Here is a 22,060-nt window from a genome sequence, read left to right on the forward strand (position 1 = left end):
TAACTTGTTGTTCTTTGTAATATATATGCACTTTAAAACTGACACGGTTCCCTTCTGATCCTCGGCCTTTTACTAATGAAGATTTTTGCCATTAAATCATGATGGTTAGTACGCGTTGAAGGTGGTTTACCTTTAGACAAAAATTACTGAAAGCTTTACCTTTCATTTAACCAATCAGCATTGATGTTTCTAGTGGTTCCGTGCACCTCACGCCAAGAATTCGCTGTAACAGACGATTTCATTCGCTTATCCCTAACATAATCCAGAATGCAGGTTATATAACAGCACTTCCAGATCCTAGTGTTGTGAAAACAAGTACATGTAAATGAAATTTTGAACTATAAAAAAAAACGAAATGAAATAAAACTTTAATATAAGTGGTGTTTTATTGCCCGTATCATCTTTACAAGCACACAATATAATTTTGAAAAACAAGACAACTACCTACCGATCCTTCACTATTTCCCATCTGGTTTTTATTTTGGGAGCCACGGTGACTAGGTGGGTAAGACGCTGGCTCGCTAGCCCTGGAGGTCGGGTGTTTGATCCCGGCATTGGCCGAGAAAGTTCATCAGGATTTTCCGACGTGGTTTCCCTGACAAGGACAGCTGTCTATTCCTTCGGATGTGACACAAAACCGAGGTCCCGTGTATATATGGGAATGCACGTAAAAGATCCCCTGGCAGTTGGAATTCGATATAAGAGTAGGCGATAGTGCCGCTGCCCGGGCAAAATTTCCCTCATAGCACTCTGTATGGCGTATGCCCGTCTTCATTAGCCCAGTATAGGAGCAGAACAGTAGGACGTTAAACCCCATTTCATTTCATTTCATTTCTGTTTTTTTTATTTTAGCTTGTGGCAGTTCTTGTGAAAGTATTTACAAAGATAAGAAACACAACGAGGTCTTTAACTCTAGAATTGATTGACAAAAACTGTTGAAAATCGATAGACTGCTCCATTGAACTAATTTAAAGGAGCTAAATCGCTAATATTTGAGACCTAGAAATTAACACAAATGGGTTGCAATGCATACATGTATAATAATGTAATATGAATGTACATGTATATAAACTGATTTACATTCAGTCGTTTCTGTTTTTACTGTAATTTCTAATCAGTTATGTTCGGCGAAATATGGCAGAAGTATCAATCGAATGGCAATCTCTAGTGTCTGGTTATTAAAGTCTACACCAATAGTATTTATTGTGCATGCTATCCAGATAAGAATATGGTGTCACTGTTTGACATGACTTATTGAATATGTCTAGCCTCATTCGTTGAGACCCTTGTTACAAATGGCGCTGAAACACATTATGGTACACAATATCAGAAGCCAATATTTTCCCAGTAAGATCACAACATCAATGTTGATTTAAATTGACAAATAATTTGTGTTTTCAATGTCGAAGACTTTGGGGGATACTGAGTTAGAGACTTAGCTACTTTTAATAATGCCTGTCAATTTCATGCAAATCGCATTGTAACAGTTTGTTCACAAGGTTCTACAACTCAAGGATTAAGGGAAATCGCTGAAATTCAATAGGATTCTTCATTGAACAAATTAAAATGATATCTTAAATGAAATGAAATAGGGTTTAAGGTCCTACTGTTCTGCTCCGACTGGGCTAATGAAGACGGACATACGCCATACAGTGTGTTATGGGGGGAATTTTGCCCGGGCAGCGGCGCTACGGCCTACTCTTATATCGAATTCCAACTGCCAATATATACACGGGACCTCGGTTTCCCCTTGTCAGTGGTGAAAGATGGAGGGCCAGACAAAGACAGGTGTCTCGTCGTTCGAATAGTACAACAAACCGAGGTCCCATGTATACATTGGCATGTACTTAAAAGATCCCTTGGCAGTTGAAATTCAATATATGAGTAGGCCATCGTGTCGCTGCCCGGGCAAACTTTCCCTCATAGCACACTGTATGGAGTATGCCCGTCTTCATTAGCCCAGTTGGAGCAGAACAGTAGAAGATTTAAACACAATTTCATTTCATTTTGTAGTCTCTGAGAAAATGATTTACAACAAATAATGCTTGTCTCTGGTATGAATTCGCTTATGTGTTTGGAGATTACATTCTGCAAAATATGATTTACTACAAACATCGCATTTAAAAAGTTTTTCACCAGTATATATTCGCACGTGACTCTGTGGACGTGTATTTTCTTCCATATGGATTCTCACATGGATCTGTAGATTATGTTTCCTATTAAATGATTTATTACAAACATCACATTTATAAGGTTTCACCCCGGCATGTCTTCTTGCATGTCTCTGTAAAGAACCACTTTGAGCATATGATTTAAAACAAATGTCACAATGATATGGTTTTTCATCTATGTGAACTATCATGTGTCTTCGAAGAGCGGACGAATCAATCACTTTTTTACCACAAACATCGCATTTAAATGGTTTTTCGCCAGGATGAGTTTTTATGTGTTGCCGTAGGTTACCCTTCTGACTAAATGATTTACTACAAACATCACATTTATAAGGTTTTTCACCTGTATGAATTCTGATATGTCTCGTTAGCGTACCTTGTTCAGTGAATGATTTACTACAAACATCACATTTATATGGTTTAACTCTCGTATGGGTTTTCATGTGTCGCTGTAGATTACCTTTAAAAGTGAATGTTTGACCACAAACATCACATTCAAAAGTTGTTTTGTCTCCATGATTTTTTGTATATTTGTCGTCTTGTTTTGTAGGGCTACCATATTGTAAAACAGGCTCCCCATCTGGTACTTTTACATGTATTTCACAGTGTTTTTCTAAATCAGTTTCTAATTTAAATTCTTCATCACACAAATTACACTGATAAACAGTTTCAATATCTTCAGAAGTTTTCTCTTTCTTAATATGACAATATTCATCTTCATCATCAGTTTTCTCTTCTTTAAAATGAAAATATTCATCTACATCATCAGTTTTCTCTTCTTTAAAATGAAAATATTCATCTACATCATCTGTTTTCTCTTCTTTAACATGAAAATATTCATCTACATCACCTGTTTTCTCTTTCTTTATGTGAACTTTATGGTGTTGTTCAAAATCATCATATTGTTGAAAAATCTCATCACATACAACACACTGATGAAAGGTTATAACATCATTAGTTTCCTGAAATATATAAAAGTTATAACATCATTAGTTTCCCGTAATATATAAAAGTTATAACAACAGCTGTTTGTGATTTATTAATGATGTAACTTCATTATTGGGCAGGGGGATTGATGGATGAATGGTTAGCATATGCGCGCTGTATCATAAGGCCTGTCATTGAGTCAACTGGCGTGGTTTCGAATCCCCGGTTATATGTGACAAGGAGTAGGGTCGCCTGTCCAACCTCGAGGGTTTTCAATGGGTCTTCTGGTTCTTTACATGTGTCAAATAATTCATACAGTTATTTTAAACAATATTTTATTCGATAAACTGAATTGAATTGAACAACAGGCAAAGGCCTATATAAGTTCTCTTCAAACATATAAAAGGGTTAGATTTCATGTTTACAATACAATGGTGGACATATGTACAGGCAGTGAGTTACAAGCATATATACATTTAATGGGGTGTAATTTTAAGTTTTAAATGTTAAAGTGTTAAAATCTCTTGCTGTCTTTTATGAATTTTTGCACTATTTCAAATATGTTAGAATTGGTATTATCTGAAAGATCGGGGTTGCCATATAAGATCAGGTCAATTGTAAAATTTATACAGTCAGGTAATACAGTTCCCTTGATTAAATAGACACCTAAACTCCGTTTACATTACAAATTTTCAGCGTGTCAGACACGGTACTAGGTACAGCACTGTTTGTTTTTTTTGGAGTGTAAACTGGCCCACTGAAGTGAGGTGGTCTTGGCAAGGTACCAGACACGGCACGCTTAAATATTCGTAGTGTAAATGCTAACCGGTCTGAGAACAGTTTCAGTACGTATTACTGTGCATGTGCCAAATGAACCTTGACCTTTTATTTCGCAAACTCTGACAGGTCTTTCATCAGTTCTGTCAAAATGGCTGTCCAAACTAAACCAATCGCCAAAATTGTTTTCATCCAGGGAATTTTCATAGGGACTGAAATGAACTTTTCTGTGAAGAGTTCACACATTTGGTGTGCATGGCACGATTCCGAGACCTGTTATTATAAAGTAATGTAAAAGGGTCAATTTCTTGAAATTTTTCGCGACCTGGTAATGTGCCGAGAACGGCATGCTTATGGCGGCCAAGTTTAAACAGGGCTCTAGACTGGATAATCGATTAACGATCACTTAACAATCAGTGGTTTGGTCATTTTTATGGGATGAAAACCTGAGGTCCTGTGTAGCTGTATGTGAAAAATATGCCTTGAAATTGAAATAAGAGCGGGTCTTAATAGTTGGATCAACGCAAAATTTCCTTGTCTTCCGTAGCCCAGTTGTCTTCCGTAGCCCAGTTGTCACCTACTTCGTCCAAAATATCTTGGGGACTGAAATATCATGTAATCTGTCAAACAGTTCATAAATTACCTTGATTAAGTAGACATTTGGACTGGATAATCGATTAACGAGGTATTAATCAGCGATTTTTCTCTTGTATGAATCCCTTTGTAATGCGCAAGCAAAGGTTTTTCTCTACCATGACTTCCGATGTGTTTTTGTAGATAACTATTGTGAGTAAATGATTTACTACAAACATCACATTTATATGGTTTGATTCCTGTATGAATTCTCGCATGTTTTACCAGACTACTTTTATGAACAAATAATTTACTACAAACATCACATTTAAAAGGTCTTACGCCAGTATGACTTCTCATGTGTCTCATTAGAGCACCTTGTTCAGTGAATGATTTACTACAAACATCACATTTATATGGTTTTTCACCTGTGTGAGTTCTGATGTGTCCTTGTAGAAGACTATCACCAATGAATGATTTACTACAAACATCACATTTATAAGACCTTTCCCTGGAATGATATCCAGAGTGTTTCTGCAGATCACTGTTTTCAGTAAATGATTTACTACAAACATCACATTTATAAAGTTTTTCCTTGGAATGAAATCTGGAGTGTCTCTGCAGATGACTGTTGTTATTAAATGATTTACTACAAACATCGCATTTATAAGGTTTTTCCCTGGAATGAATTCTGCAGTGTTTCTGCAGATCACTATTGTCCTTAAATGATATACTACAAGCATCGCATTTAAACCGGTTTTCGTCAGTGTGGCGGCGCATGTGAATTTCAAGGAAATCTTTGTTAATAAATAATTTACCACAAACATCACATTTGTAGAGTCTCTTTACGGTATGGGTTCTCATATGATTTTGTAAGTAATATTTGTTAATAAAGGTCCTGCTGCAAACATCACACTTTTTAAACTCTTCTGGGTTGTGAACCTCTTTTTCATTATTCTCACTAAAACTTGTCTTCAAATTTTTACCATGTTGTAAAACAGGTTCCTCTTTCTTAACATGTACTTCACAATGTTTTTCTAAATCAGTTTCTGATTTAAATTCTTTATCACACAAATTACACTGATAAATTGCTTCAATATCGTCAGTTTTCTCTTTTTTAATATGACAATATTCATCTACATCATCAGTTTTCTCTTCTTCAAAATGAACATGGCAATGTTCATCTACATCATCAGTTTTCTCTTCTTTAACACGACAATATTCATCTACATCAGTTTTCTCTTTTTTAATAAATTGAACATGGCAAGATTTAACTACATCATCAGTTTTCTCTTCCCTGGCATGGACTTTGTAGTGGTTTTCTAAATCATCTAATTGTTGAAAAATTTCATCACATTTTGTACATTGATGGTAAGTTATAACATCATTAGTTTCCTGTAATATATAAAAATTATAACATCAGCTTTCTCTGGTTTATAAACATCAATACTGGCCACCTTCATGTAATTTATGACAAGCGGTTGCCATGCAAGATACGCCCACATTTGCTAAACAGAAAAGCGATTTTTCACACCATAAGGGACCATAATCAAGAAAGTTACAGTCCGATTAGCGCAAATATCAAACAGATCCCAGATCTGTGGGATATGAACATATATTTTTAGTTTGATCAAAATCGGATAACAATTCCGGCCTCTAGAGAGGATCCACAACATTGGTATTACACACTTTTACGCTATTTGCGTACAAGAACGGCCTTTCTGTCGTCCGTTTTGGTTCACAAAATTTGATCTTGACCATCATTAGGATGTAACGTTTTTTTAAAATTGAATACAAATTGTGACTTCTAGAGGGTTCCACAAACTAAATAAAATGTTTTTTCTTACAATCTGAGGTCATACATGTACATGAAATCAAGGAAATTACATTCTGATATGTGCAATTATCGAAAGGAACTCAAAAAATAACATAAATATAAAGTTTCATCACAATTGTGACCTCTAGAGTGACAAGCTAAAAACATGATTTTTCATACAATCAAGGGCCATAATCCATGAAGTTTGGTCCAATGTGTGCAAATATATCGAAAGCAAAGAAGATCTTTTGGTTATAGAGACAGAGAGAGAGAAATGGGGTTTAACATTGACTCGACACAACTAGGCCATTTTGGGACTACCACATGGTTCAATTTTTTATTTCAATAATTCGCTTGCGCGTAGGGGTCTTTAGAAGTGAGAGGAAACCGTAGGACCCGGAGAAAACCCACGAGGTTGGACAGACGACCAGACTCCTCGTCACTTTAAGTCATAAACATCCATTACAAATTCCCTCAAAATCAGACCTCTACAATCAGGGGCCATAATCCATGAAGTTCGGTCCAATGTGCACAAATATATCGAAAGCAATCAAGATCTATAGGTTATAAATATCTATTACAAATTTCCTCAAAATCAGACCTCTAAAAGTGTCCACAAGCTAAAAACGTGATTTTTCATACAATCAGCCACCATAATCTATAAAGTAACGGTACAATACATGCTCGATTCCATTATATCATCATTCTTCCTCCACTTCTGATCTGTGGTCTTATAATCTATCATCCCCATCATTGCCCAGTTAGTAGTAGCAGTAGTCACTAGTGAGTCGTGGGGCGACAGACTATAGGAATTTTCTGTCAACTGTCACAAAATAGGCAGAATTAACATGAAGGCCTTGAGATTCTGTCCCTTTTCTTATCCTCTCGTTCACAATAATTTACTCCTATCAATAAACTTATATACATGTACCAGGGAATTTAATTTTTACACCTACGGCGCAAGATCCCACTGTAACACCATTCGTCCTCCACACCTCTATGGTCTATCTATCATACTATCATATTCATCGTTAGTAGTACCAATACTGTGTGGGGCAACAGACTCTCACAAAACAGGCAGAATTTAAAGATCTCTTGGTAGTTGGAATTCGATATAAGTGTAGGCCAGGAGAATTTATTCAACTGTTTGATTATTGACCATTTGTGAAGTGAGAATTTTTGTCATGGAACCTGGCAAATTTTGGTATTAAGGTGAGTGTGATTAAGTTAACCATACATTATGCAAGAGCTAAATCTACCTATTGCAGGTCTTTCTTTAGGCCTAAAATGTTTTCTAAATTATTTATTAGACATTAATTAACTGATCCAGGCCATAATCAACCCTCGATGTCAACTCTAGCTTGCGATATTTACTGGATTAGGATCAGTTTTGCTACTCAACTTTCATTCATGATTTAATCATGAAATCGATAATCTAGACTATGTTTTTTATCGTACCGAATTTAGTAATGATGATCGAGGCTAGGGCATAAATTCAATTGCTAAAATCTCAGTTCCCTCTAGATTTTAACTATTATAGTGAGAACTGCCAGCTCTTTATCTAATCTGCCATAATGCATCTTAAATGTCTGATTAATGATTCGTATGATTTGAGGAGAATTAATACATTAATTCATTTTTGATGTTCATGTAACGAATTCATTTATATAATTTCTTATATAGTTTTATGTTTAGCTTTCTCCTGCATAATCTGTATTCTAAATTTGTATATAACCATATCACGTGACTTAGAGTTGTCCAGCATGGCAAAGCCAGCTCTTTATAAAATCTCCCATAATGTACATGTATCATTAATAATATGATTTGTTTCTATGTATAGTTTTGCACACTATGTGTAATGTCATGGACACAACTAGTTGCGAAGGTTATCTACGAAGCTGTGACCCTTTGTAAGTAAAAAGTTGGCCAGTAAAATTGACTGGAGTTCGAAAGTTTTTTGACATGGATTCAATAGGCCGGTTCCTGAACGTACAGGGCAAGTGTAATGAGACCTAAGTTCAGAGCTGAACTAAGGCCTACTCACCTATAAATAGGGGTTTCAGGTCATGTGACTTTAGCATGAAATCGGACAGCCAGCGGCTGAAATACAGCCCACTTCAATCTACGATTCTGAATTGCTATTTTATGTAAATGTATTACTAGCAATTGTATTGTAATAGTTTAATATCAATCCCAATATCTGCAAAGATTCAGACTCAAAAATTATGGAAATGTAAATGAAATTACCATTTATGTACATGAGAGGCTCGCAGGAAAATAATGTACCACTCTTAAGTGAAGCGGCTGGGGATTTTACATTGCCACGGCACACTTTATTGGTGAATCTGCAACTTAGTTCCGGGGGATTTTAATATAGAACCAATCGAACGATAGATAACATTTTTGTGATTATTATGATGTGTGATACCCCGAGATCCGACAATTACAGCCGTAGAAAACAGGATTTATCTGTTTTGCTGACTGAAATTTGATAAATTTCGACTAAATATAGCCTACTTTGTTTGTGGTATCATCCAGATTATAAATATTTGACATATTATCATTCAAATTTTTAAGATTTTAATAAATCTTAGCTGACCATATTTCAGTTTTAAAATTGGTACTAGCGATTCTGAAGGCACAATACCAATACCGATCATGACTTCACTGAAAAGCACTTATTTTGGTGCCAATGCATATGGTAAAGGTAAGTGGACTACATAAACCAAATCATTTAAATTTGTGGGTTTTCAACCGTTTACACCAATGTTCCACTTTTGATAACCCACCAAACTTTTGCAAAGAACTCTCAGATCGCAGAATGAATATCTGTACCTACCTATAAACTTAAATCATTTGGACACAGAGCTTTCTCATACATAGTACCAACCCTGTGGAACTCTCTTCCTTTAGGAATTAAGAATTCCAAGAGCTTGGAATCTTTCAAGTCACAATTAAAGACATACTTATTTACTCTATCATACTAACTTCTTCAATTATATGTACATGTATATGTGAAGTGCTGACAATTGCACCATGAGCATACACGAATGGAATGTGCGCATTATAAATATACACTATTATTATTATTATTATTAAATTAAATTCATATTTCATTTTTTAAAAATTATGGTAGGGTATCGTTAATCCATGTGTATGCCACTTTGTCAGCATGGTGTACACAATATTAGTGGGGCTTAGTATATTCTGTTTACAATAACCGAAAAAACGAAAAACCGAGGTCCCGTGTATACATTAGAATGCACGTAAAAGATCCCTTGGCAGTTGGAATTCGATATAAGAGTAGGCCGTAGTGCCGCTGTCCGGGCAAAATTTCCCTCATAGCACACTGTATGGCGTATGCCCGTCTTCATTAGCCCAGGTTAGGAGCAGAACAGTAGGATGTTAAACCCCATTTCATTTCATTTCTTCTTCATTAGCCCAGCATAGGAGCAGAACAGTAGGACGCTAAACTCCATTTCATTCCATTTCATTTGTTCACAATAACACACAGGAGGCCGGTCGTAGCCATATATGACACAGTAGGCGTTAAAACCGAGTTATTACTTCATTATAACATTATAATTTCTACTTTATCACACCCTCAGGGAATAGCTTCATCCATCATCAAACTGTTAATTGGTGACGACGTCTTAGCGAAGGTTGGGCGATTTCAGCAAAACACAGTGAGTTGATTTATGAATATTTCTTTTCCAAAGATTTAATTAAAATGATAATTAATTTAATTATATTGATTCTGAACAGTAGGGTAAACAGAATGAGATCCTGACTTATTTTCTATATGTCGTGCTCTATAGCTATATGTAATATTTTTTTTTTTAAATTTATTTAAGGCTAAGAGAAGAAGATTACCTGCCGATGACAGGTAAGCATTTTTTTAGTTTTTATCAATATGGGTAATACAATTGTCACCTACACCCAGGCTATATACCTAATTTGTTTTTGACACGTTTTAAAATTAGATATTTATTTTACAGCCCCAGTATCCACGACTGCATATTAACTAAGACTGAAAAATATGACGCGGACAAAAGACTGAATGCCATAATTTTTCCGGATGGATTTGGCGACATGCCAAGTTCTCTATTTACGAAGATAGAAGAGAAAACAAAGAGTCATACTTGGATGCAGGTACTGTATCCATACTTTTTTTTATAAGTATCTATTATTCATATTTCCAGATTTTGGTGGTGGTATAATACGATTTACTAGAAGTAAATCGGTTCTGTAATATTGATCCAGAGGTTTTGTAATTATTCCATCAATGACATAAGTCTTTTCCATGACATTGTCTAATTTTTATTTGAATTAAATCATTTTATCATTTTATTTATAGGTTATGACTACTGGGATCTTGAATTTCTGTATTCGTAGTTTATTGAACAACAGACAACAGGAGACATTAAGTAACTTCTGTTATAACCTCTGCTGTTCCACAAACCAGAATTAGCGAGCATAATAGAAAGAGAGTGGCATGTCACACTAGCCAGGGTTGAGCGGGACTTCCCAATGTCCATTCAGGTGTGTGTTTTTTTATAGTCCCCATTTCACTAAATCTGCCATTTGGAGGTATTTCTTGAGAGAGAGAGAGAAACGTCTACTCGAACTCTCAGATTTTCAATAGATTTGAATCCGATTTATTGCTGCTCAACGTTTATTGCTGTTTTAATTCAAAATTGATAATCGAGCCTATTGGTTTTTATCGTATACCTAAAATAAACTAATATCACGTTTCCGAGTGGACCAATTTGACTGGAATATTCAGAATATTCCCTTTACATTATCTATTTTTTAACTCTTAGAGTAGTACACAATCTTTATTATGGTCCCCAGAAATGTGTAGCCAGTCACATTATTTCTAAATATATTGAGGGGGTTGGATGGCTGAATGGTTAGCGTGCGTGCGCTGTATCATAAAGTCTGTCATTGAGTCGACTGGCGTGGTTTCGAATCCCCGGTTGTACGTGGCAAGGAGTAGGGTCGCCTGTCCAACCTCGTGGGTTTTCTCCTGGTGCTCCGGTTTCCTCCCACTGCTAAAGACCCCTACACGCAAGCGAATTCTTGAAATAAAATTAAACCATATGTTAATCCCAAAATGACCTAGTTTGTGTCGAGTGGACGTTAAACCCCATTTCTCTCTCTCTCTCTAAATATATTAGTATGATTTTACAATACTGACCGGATTATATTACAACATGAATTATATTTTTCTATTTTAGACCATAAACTTCCATGTAGCCCATCATCTGTCCTACTATATTCAGCGATTTTAACTTGTGCAAGGTTTCCTCCCACTGCTAAAGACCCCTACGCGCAAGCGAATTCTTGAAATAAAATTAAACCATATGTTAGTCCCAAAATGACCTAGTTTGTGTCGAGTGGACGTTAAACCCCATTTCTCTATTTCTGATTATATCGCTCAAATCGAAACATCCAGAAACTTTGCACATGTCCAAATCTCTGAAAATAGTAGGGCAGATGATGGGTTATATGGAAGTTTATGGTCTAAAATAGAAAAATATAATTCATGTTGTAATATCCAGCAACATACAGAAGAATCTGCAAAGACCCAACAAACGCGCACAAGGACAGCCATGAAAACTTGCTTAAAAAACTAAAAGAAGACAAACAGCTCAAATCGAAACATCCAGAAACTTTGCACATGTCCAAATCTCTGAAAATAGTAGGGCAGATGATGGGTTATATGGAAGTTTATGGTCTAAAATAGAAAAATATAATTCATGTTGTAATATCCAGCAACATACAGAAGAATCTGCAAAGACCCAAAAAACGCGCACAAGGACAGCCATGAAAACTTGCTTAAAAAACTATAAGAAGACAAACAGATCTCTGAAGCTCTCTATTACAAGCTCAGACCAAACCACCCTCGACCACCTTATGCCAGGGCTACTATAAAAATCCATAAAAAACCCATGAAAGCCAGTCTGCTGGTGTGTTCTCGAGATTCAGTCTTCCACAACACAGCCCAATATTTATCAAAACTACTTTCCTCACTTGGCACAACAGCATCGTCCTTCATCAAAGATTCAGGTGAATTCTGTGAGAAACTGCAGAATATTCAAAACCCCGGGAGGATGGTCTCATATGATGTTGTAGATTTGTTTACAAATGTAACCAGGGAAGAGGCCCTGAAGATTCTATGCAAGCACACACATAGTTTAGACAACCCACTAGAGACTTCCCTATCAACAGACAACATCATACTCTTGTTGAAAAAAATGCATCAATTCAACATATTTCTCCTGCGGTGACGATTTTTACGAACAGACCAATAGATTACCCATGGGAAGCCCCCTCTCCCCTTTAATTTCAGAAATATTTTTAACTGATTTAGAAGAGAAGGCGCTTCAAACATTCACCGTAACCCCAACATGCTTCTTTAGGCAAGTGGATGATACCTTTGTTACTATCAAGCAACAAGATGATCCAGAAACACAGTTACAACACCTCAACAGGCAACACCCACGTATAAAATTCACAGTGGAAACCGAAAATGATAATCAACTACCCTTCCTCGATGTTTGTGTATCTAAAACCAACAACTCGATCCGTACCGGTGTCTACAGGAAACCAACCCACACCGACCAATACATTCACTTCAAATCTAATCACCCGAATAGCGTCAAATCGGCCACAATTTCAACTCTGGTGAACCGTGCGAAAAAGATATGTGATCCTGAGAGCCTCTCCAAGGAAATTGATCATCTCAAACATGTCTTCACAAATTTCAACGGCTATCCAGGGAAGTTTGTGACAAACACCATCAACAAGACCCTGTCGGCGAGTGCAGCTAAATCCAAAACCCCGACTGCCCCAGTCAGAATCTTCCTTCCTTTCAACGGCAAAGTCTCCTACCAAATCAAACGGCTACTAATGCAACAACCAGAAATAGATGTAACTTTCAAAAAAAGCAACAGCACTAAAGATATATTAAGAGCCAATGGTAAACAAAATCCTACACAACCACCACAACCAAAGGGATGTGTTTATCAAATAGTATGCAATTGTGGGATTGCATACATCAGGGAGACAAAGCGACCATTAAATAAAAGGATAGATGACCACAAGTCGAAAGCAGCAACCAACAACTCAGCTGTAGCTGAACATTTGAACTCCAACCCTCGCCACAGAGTCCAATGGTCCAACGTAAAACCACTATGCAAGAATATAAGCAACAAGAGAGTGCGCGATTGCATGAAGCCATTCAAATACGACACAAACCAACGATGAACAGAGATCAAGGGTTGTTCCTCCCCAGGGTGTATGATATTCTTATCACACAATCAAAGGCTAAGCATAATTATTTTTTTAATCATATTTAACAAATGAAATGAAATGTTGTTTAATGGCACGTCAGCTCCAACCGGGCTATATTGCGCCAAACATATGGTGAATCTAACGAGACAAATTAAAACAATATCACATAATTGAATTTATATATGTAAATAAAAACAAATATCACAGAAAATATATAATTAAAAATAAATATAACAAATCTTTTACATATATAAATATTTAAAACAATATACATGATTAAATATATACAATTAAAATTGAGAATAAAAGTTTGTCTCTTTTAAAAATGTTAGCACTTTATCATATAGCTCCGGTTGAGCAAATAGCTGACGTAATGACTGGCAACGGTAGTATTTAGATCATATTTAATACTTATCAATATTGCAGTAACAATTTTAAGTTTGTAATAACCATCATAATTTGCAAAAATGATAATTAATAATTCCCAACTATTTTTGCTTTTCAGGCCTGCTGTTATTGTAATTTAATGCACTCATTAGTTCTAATCCTGCCTTTCTTCATCACTATAACATCCAGTGAAGTACTACTCAATATATTAATTGTCAGCCTTCAGGGGACTATTGATCATTTGTGCAGTTATTGTTCTAAGGGTTTTTCGTATATCAGTAGAATCACTTGCATCAACATGCACATATCAATTATTTTTGTCATAATACCAATCAAATCTCATCTTCTTAGGATGTTGTCATTATTAAAACCTCATCAAATCGTTGTAAATACTCCACAACAATCTATTCATTTATCATTTGTGTTTATTTCAGTGAAAGGGGTCGTTGAAAACATTTCATCAAATTTCATTTTCTTTCAACGTTTGTATTATTAAAACCCACTAATCATTGTGTAAACTCCACAACAATTAATCAATTAGTCAATTTTTAGGTTAATTGGTATTATTGCTTATTAGCGTTTAATTAAATCAGATTACCTTTAGGTAAACGTAATTAAGGGAGATCCCTGGTTTGTCAGCATTAACTAAGCATTGTTGTGTACATGTATATATTGCCCTGTCATATTTTCATTTTTTATCATAGCTTGATAATGACTAGAGAAGCCTAGTCGAAACGTTGCTCAGTTAAAAGCAGTAATTGTATTCCATAGAATTGTGACCTGTATACTATACATGTACTATGAAAACAATTTTATTAAGCATGTACTCTCTTATTAATTAGGCTTTCAGACTATTGTTTTTATTAAAATTATTATTTATTTTTATTATTATTTTTTTTTTTCGCTGGAGCCTATTTCTCAGTGCCTGTAACAGATACCGATATGGGACCTAATTTTCTATTGGGAAACCATGTGGTGGCTACTTGATAAACTATTTTTGAAACTTCTGAGCAGACCGGAAGTGGCCGAATTTCGTGCGGTGCCAAAAAATTAAAAAAACGGCCGTAGCTTCGTCAATTCTGTACCTATTTTCATACAAATGACAAATTTCAGAAACCCTGAGTCTGCAGTTGAAAATTTTGAAACTTCGTCGCTGACTTCTAGCGTACGAAAATTTGTTTAAGACACAATTTTTGTTATTTTTCAAAATTTTCAAATTTGACCTACATTTTTGGATACCTGAAGACCATCCGATTCCAGAAATATAATATAAGTTTCATTCCGAGTTATCGCCCTTTATTTTTCGAATTTTCTACCAAATGCCCAACCCATATATATTTTTTGGAAAGGATAAATCAATATTTCTGAAAGCCCTGGAACATAAAGCTATATAGTCAGACCGCTTTATAAAGCAATTTCAACAATGATCCGGAAACCGAAAGTAGTCGAAATAATGTCCGATATTTTGAAAAAAAAAGCAAAAAATGAGTGCTTTTCAGAAAAACGCGATTTCTCCGTCCGATATCAACTGATATAACATTTAGTTTAAGATGTTGTACATCTCTATATTCTTTTAAAAACCAACTTAAAACACATTTATTTAATCAGGCTTTTAACTGACTCTGTATACAATCGTTAACATGCCCATAATCTTGTTGTTTATGTGTGATTTACATTGTCACTTTGTAAAGTGCCTCTGAACATGTTATATGAAAGGGTGCACTATAAATATGCTGTAATAATAATAATAATAATAATAATAACAAATTAAGGTATCGTTTAGTGGTCCAGGGAATGGACTGTCGTATGATGCCCGATTTATACGGATACTATGACCAGGCAGCAAAATATGGCACGCTGAAAATCAAGTATTTTCTGATTTGGAGCGTTTTTGGACGCCTGTATCTCGAAAACTTAACCACAACTTTTTTTTAACTTTCTCTATCGAGAGTCCATTCGATAGTCTTATTTATTTCACCACATTATCAACATAACATAATCGTGTTGATAATCACATTAACCTATGTATATTTAGTACTTTGTACATTTTCATCGAGTGAGAATAACTATGTTTTGCTTTTGTAATTTTAACGGTATGTAAATCGTGATTATAATTATAAACATTGTATTTCTATGTCTGTTAAATGTATTATAGGAAATGGATTTTTATAAGCTCTGGCTTATTTTTAGATCCCATAATGAAATAATGAATGAAATGTTGTTTAATGGCACGTCAGCTCCAACCGGGCTATATTGCGCCAAACATAGTGAGGTTTCTCGAGACAAACTATAAACAAAGAATCACAATATTATATATACATAAATAAAAACAAATATCACAGTAAATATCAAATAAAAATAAAAATAAACTTTATGTATATATATTTAAAACATGAATGGGACAATCAGATATATACAATTAAAATTTCCGATAAAAATTTGTCTCCTTTAAAAAATCTAGCGCTTTACAATATAGACCCGGTTGGGCAAACAACTTATGAAGTGATTGGCAATGCCATAATGAAATACTGTATCTTTGGATTATGTAAATATTGACTGAATAAATATTGTTAAAAAAACAATCTTATTTAGATAAGCGGGTGTTAAACTCAATATGTTCTTCAAATATTACAAGTATTTGTCAAAACAAAAATGTACTCTGCATTGATATTTTATACTTTCATTATAAGAATAACTATTTTACAATCATCATTCCCTTAATTGCTTCTCTTTATCGCCAAAACATATCATTGCTGATTAGCTGGGGGTCAGGATTTTGAGTGTAATAAAATTTGTAGTCGAAACGGGGTGTAGACAAAATGTGTGTGTGTGAGTTTGTTGTCTTTTACGCCCGCTTCCACCGAAGTGATATCGCAGACAATCACGCATTATATATATATATATATATGTGTATTTTTTTTTATTTTAGATTTCGATGAAATTGTGTATCTTCGGATTTTAAATGTCTTTGGTTTTTGCTTAATTAGCGAATATCCAATCCTTAACCCTAACCTTATGTGATGTCACTAATTATCACGTGTCTACACCTTTCAAATAGTGTATATAAATCAACTCCACTGATATTCAGCAAACAGTAGCAATGGATTCGATGTCTAGAGCCCAGGAGATGCTATTTTCTGCAGAACGTCATTTCAGAAGAACATGCGAACAAGTAATCTTGCTGAACACAAAAATAAGGCAATATGGAGTTTGACAACAGCGTGCCAGACGTAACCATCGATGCTCGCTTCGATATTTAATGGATATAAGAATAAGAATAATGGTAGGCCTTCGTAATGTCTATTTTGAATATGCCCAAATGAAAGCTGATTTGGTTTTACATTTGAGAGCCCAGATCAGAAGTATGGCAAGCCAATAGAATACATGGTGTAGACACTCTTTAAAAAAAAACGGCCCTTTTAAGGGCCCCCAAATCTATGAAAGATTTACTTTTCATATTCTAATAATATTAATAGATAAGATTTGGTTATACACCTATTCTATATACTCTTGTGGTACTGAAAAAAATATTGCTGAACACACAAAAATAAGGCAATATGGAGTTCGACAACAGCGTGCCAGACGTAACAATCAACGCTCGCTTCGATATTCCATTGTATAAGAATAAGAATAATGGTAGGCCTTCGTAATGTCTATTTTCAATATGCCCAAATGAAAGCTGATTTGGTTTTACATTTGAGAGCCCAGATCAGAAGTATGGCAAGCCAATAGAATACATGGTGTAGACGCTCTTTAAAAAAAACGGCCCTTTTAAGAGCCCCCAAATCTATGAAAGATTTACTTTTCATATTCTAATAATATTAATAGATAAGATTTGGTTATATACCTATTCTATATACTCTTGTGGTACTGAAAAAAATATTGCTGAACACACAAAAATAAGGCAATATGGAGTTCGACAACAGTGTGCCAGACGTAACCATCAACGCTCGCTTCGATATTCCATTGATATAAGAATAAGAATAATGGTAGGCCTTCGTAATGTCTATTTTGAATACGCCCAAATGAAAGCCCAGATAAGAAGTATGGCAAGCCAATAGAATACATGGTGTAGAGTGTAGACGCTCTTTAAAAAAACGGCCCTTTTAAGGGCCCCCAAATCTATGAAATAGAATTTAAACATTAAACCCGAAAAACTAAACCCCGCTGCATTAATGAACATACTATCAGATCTTGTACACTGTACAGTAAAATAGACATTTGCAGGAAAAACTAAACGACGAAGCACAACTAAACATCGTTAAAATCTGAACAACGCATGTGAAATTGGATGATTGGCAACAAAATTGAACACCTTGCGTAATTGGACACCTTGACTAATTTTTAATCATGGCTCGGGAGATTGAACGGTCCAACTAATTATTGAAGTCTTGCTAATTAGACGGGACGCTTTTAATTCAACACGTGTTGAGAAACTAAACACTAGTTAATTAGACGGTGAAAGTGAAATTTGATAGATGTACAAATTGAGCACAATTAGCCGAAATTCAACAATATTTATGAATAATTGTACACCGCGTAGAAATTAGCGCTATTTACGCAAGATTAAACGGTACCAATGTTACAGTGTTATCATTCAAATTATTACGATTTTAATAAATCTTAGCTGACTATATCGTGCGGATATCAGTTTTAAAATTGGTACTAGCGATTCTGAAAGGAAAATACTGCTTATGACGTCACTCAGATATGACAATAATGCACTTATTTTGGTGCCATGCCACGTATTGACTGGTATAGAGTATTTTGTCACTCGGCAAACCTCGGCAGATTCCGGTACCCTACATCTAACCTCGGCTGTATGATAGTAATTGATTTGTACCTACGCCCATACATTTGCGATGCGGCTACCGGTTTACTTTAACAGGAAAACGTGCCGCTTTTACAAAAAAGTCCCAATATGGCGTCTTTTGTCGAGTGTATATAACTAAACGAGCAGAGATATTGTCTCAAGGCTGCTGGTTTGATATAATTCCCTGGTAATTCCCCAAACCCAATGCCAAACTTGACGTTTGTTGATATAATACACTCTCCACAGAAATCTCCATGGGCGCAGCCATTTTTCACCCGGGACCTTTAAAATAGTTCCAATATGGCGGAATTCGTCATACATCCGAGATTAGATGCGTAGAATCTGTAGAGGTTTGCCGAATGAGTATTTTGTTTGCACTGTGGGGGGTTCCTATTTTATAGATCATTACAATAGCTAGAACTTACTGTTTATTATATGTTCCACACATAGTTATCTATTAATATGAATTCATATTGCTTCATATTCGTCGAAATCGTAATCGGGCTTGTTTATATGTGGAAATTGCATATAGCCGCCATTTTGTGAATATGCCGTCGACTTTCTATTGGTCGTTGTCTGATAAAATCGACCAATGGGAGAGCGGGATCTAAATGGTAACTCACTCCGAGTGCATAGGTTATGAACGTGCATTTTCCAGTTGCATAGCATATAAGCAGGTATATAAGGACAGTCAAAGTCAGTCTTAGTCGAACGGTCGGAGGTGCGAACCTCGCAGGAATAACTAAGCATTCCAAGGGAAGACTTTGTCTTTGGTGTCTCGCAAGTCCCGCAGGACTATAAACTTTAAACTAACCATTTATAACATGTATATGTCCCCATGCATAATCATACCACATTCTTAACCATATCACTTTTTACAATAAATAAAATTATAGTTCCCCTTTAATTCTTAAGTTTTAGTTCCACCGATAAATAATCAATTGTAATTAACTTATTACATAATAAATTAGGTTCCACTGATACAGAATAAGACAAGAAGGTCTTCAGTGTGAAGAGTGTAATCTATGGCAGCATAGAAAATGTACAGGTATGTATTTATAATTTCACAGATTTTGCTTGCTTTCATTAGTATTGAAATAAATCATAAGTATTGAAATAATTACACGAGTTTTGCTAGCTATACTTACTCGAACTTATATTCATAAAATATTTAAACCATTCACTAAATTTTAAATAATTTTGTTCTCTTTAGATAACAAGAGCGGTGAAAGGGTTAGAAGAGCGGTGAAAGGGTTAGAAGAGATTAAATGGACATGTACTCCTTGTATAAATGCCGTAAGTAACTTTTAAAAAATCATATTGTTACCGTATTTAATATTCTTACCACCGTATTTGATGTTTTAATTTAGTCAACTTCAATATTCTTACCATACCGTATTTTACGTTATTATTTAGGCTATTCCTGTTGCTGTTCATGAAATTACCGCTACTTTCGACGAAGAAGTACCTATGGATACTAGTGTTGGACGTGAACAAGAAGAATTGTCTCTTATGGAGACCAGTTCTGAGGCTGTCCCTCTGGAAAGATCCTATGTTTTACCCAACCCAATACTGGAAGATTCGATCGACGACGATGCTCCCGTCTTTGATGTACCCGCAGCTGAGGGCCCCTGTTACATCATTCTCGAAGGTGGTACCGCGAGGGGAAACGTGAAGTTGCTGAACAGGGAGGGTTACTCCTACATCTTTAGGGTATGTAATTATTTTATATTTAGTGTATTTACTTTATGCAATTGAATATATTAAAAGCCGATTTTACCGGTTATGAATTAGCCTGGTAATGAATACGCTAGGATTCCTGTAAAAGAACCTGCATAAGAACCTTCAAGTGTAATCGGGAACTTGACCCATCCTGTTACAACATTATTGACGTTGATCAAGATTTTAAAATTCCATAACTTTGGTTCTAATTAGAATATTTTGATGAAATATTTTGGGTAGCATTTTATGTAGCTTATATTTTCACAATATTTTTTTTTAAAAACTTTTTCTGTCATTAAAAATTTTGACCTGAAACCACTTGATCTACTACTAATAAATTATTGAACTCTTGTATTGTGATTATCATGATTCAATAATAAATAAATAACAGCATATTTATTGTCCGTAATTTATTATTTATTGGTGAGAGTAGCAAAGATAAATATTGGTCTGAGTGGTCTTACAATATAGTTTAATTGGTCCGAGTAGACTTTTTGGGTTAGTCCGATTGGTCTCTGTTTTGGTCCGAGTGGTCTGGATACCAAAATATTGAAGTCTTACCTGTTGCGCAATCAATTCAAGCTCTTCATCGGGATTGGTAACATTTCTCTTTGTATGCTTCGCGGTTAGACCAGCCTGTGATAACGCTTTGAAACGTTCCTTTGCCCTTCTAGCCTTTCCTTTTCTACTTTCTTTCTTCGACGCCATTTGCACACAAACATATCACGTGACCCCAATCAAGTCACGTGACCAGAAGGAATTCCCAGTATTGTAGTAGTGGTCTGAATCCCGATACAAGATGTAAACTACGCTTTGTAGGCTATTTTAACTATGCCAGCAAGTCTGACAGACTGTATGTATATGCTGGGCGCATTCTTCATCCCTTGCGCCACAGAGTTGAGCTAATTACACCCTGCGAGTGGAGATTGCCATCTGCGCGTATCAATTATAAACTATGTGCAGATTATCAACTTTGCGCCAATTGCTCCTCGACGTTTGTAAACATGAAAGAGAGGAAAAGTCACATAAATCTTAGGCTACTCTAATTTAATATTATTGTAGGCCAATTTATCTTTCTGTCTTTAATTGATCGAATCTGTGAAAAAAAACCAGCACCATTCTCTGCGGTTTCTAGTTATACACAGAATTTTAGAATTTAAAATTCAGCCAATGACCAAACAGATTTCAAGAGATTAAATTAGCCGTTAATTAAAATTTGTCGACAGGTATGCACGGTTGACCTGCTGGCTTCAACAAATTTTATAATTTGAGTACAGAATCTGCTATATTTATTAAAATCTAACTAGCAGGATCACCCAACAGTTAGACTGTGTTCAAATAAACAGCCTTTATTTCATTGACTTATCTTAAGTATTATGTTATTTTTGCTGTGAAGATCTACATTTACTGGCATTTGAGGGTTGGATGCAGAATTTCTCAGAGTCAACATGTATCACTATTTCATTCATTTTATATACACTATATTAAAAAAAAATATTTTTTTTTTCTTCGTAAATATAGTTTAGTTTGTCATTTGGTATCACAGTATAAATTAGGGAAACTGCACCAAGGAAA

General features: G+C 35.3%; 1 protein-coding gene across 2 annotated transcripts; it reads right to left on the reverse strand.

Moving 5' to 3' along the window:
• Nucleotides 1-361: 361 nt before the first annotated feature.
• Nucleotides 362-21,214, reverse strand: LOC126817819 (zinc finger protein 664). 2 transcript variants are annotated; one of them, XM_050544986.2, is made up of 3 exons: nt 21,047-21,214; nt 4,519-5,843; nt 362-3,133 (listed from the first exon to the last, which is right to left on the reverse strand). In XM_050544986.2, the coding sequence occupies exons 1-2, from the start codon at nt 21,191-21,193 to the stop codon at nt 4,524-4,526; spliced, it is 1,467 nt and encodes a 488-aa protein (XP_050400943.1). In that variant the 5' UTR covers nt 21,194-21,214; the 3' UTR covers nt 362-3,133; nt 4,519-4,523. The 2 variants fall into 2 exon arrangements, with proteins under 2 accessions (XP_050400943.1, XP_050400950.1); XM_050544993.2 differs by lacking the exon at nt 4,519-5,843.
• Nucleotides 21,215-22,060: the final 846 nt, after the last annotated feature.

The sequence above is a fragment of the Patella vulgata genome, chromosome 1 (assembly GCF_932274485.2).
Source record: "Patella vulgata chromosome 1, xgPatVulg1.2, whole genome shotgun sequence".
Taxonomy (NCBI): Eukaryota; Metazoa; Mollusca; class Gastropoda; family Patellidae; genus Patella; species Patella vulgata.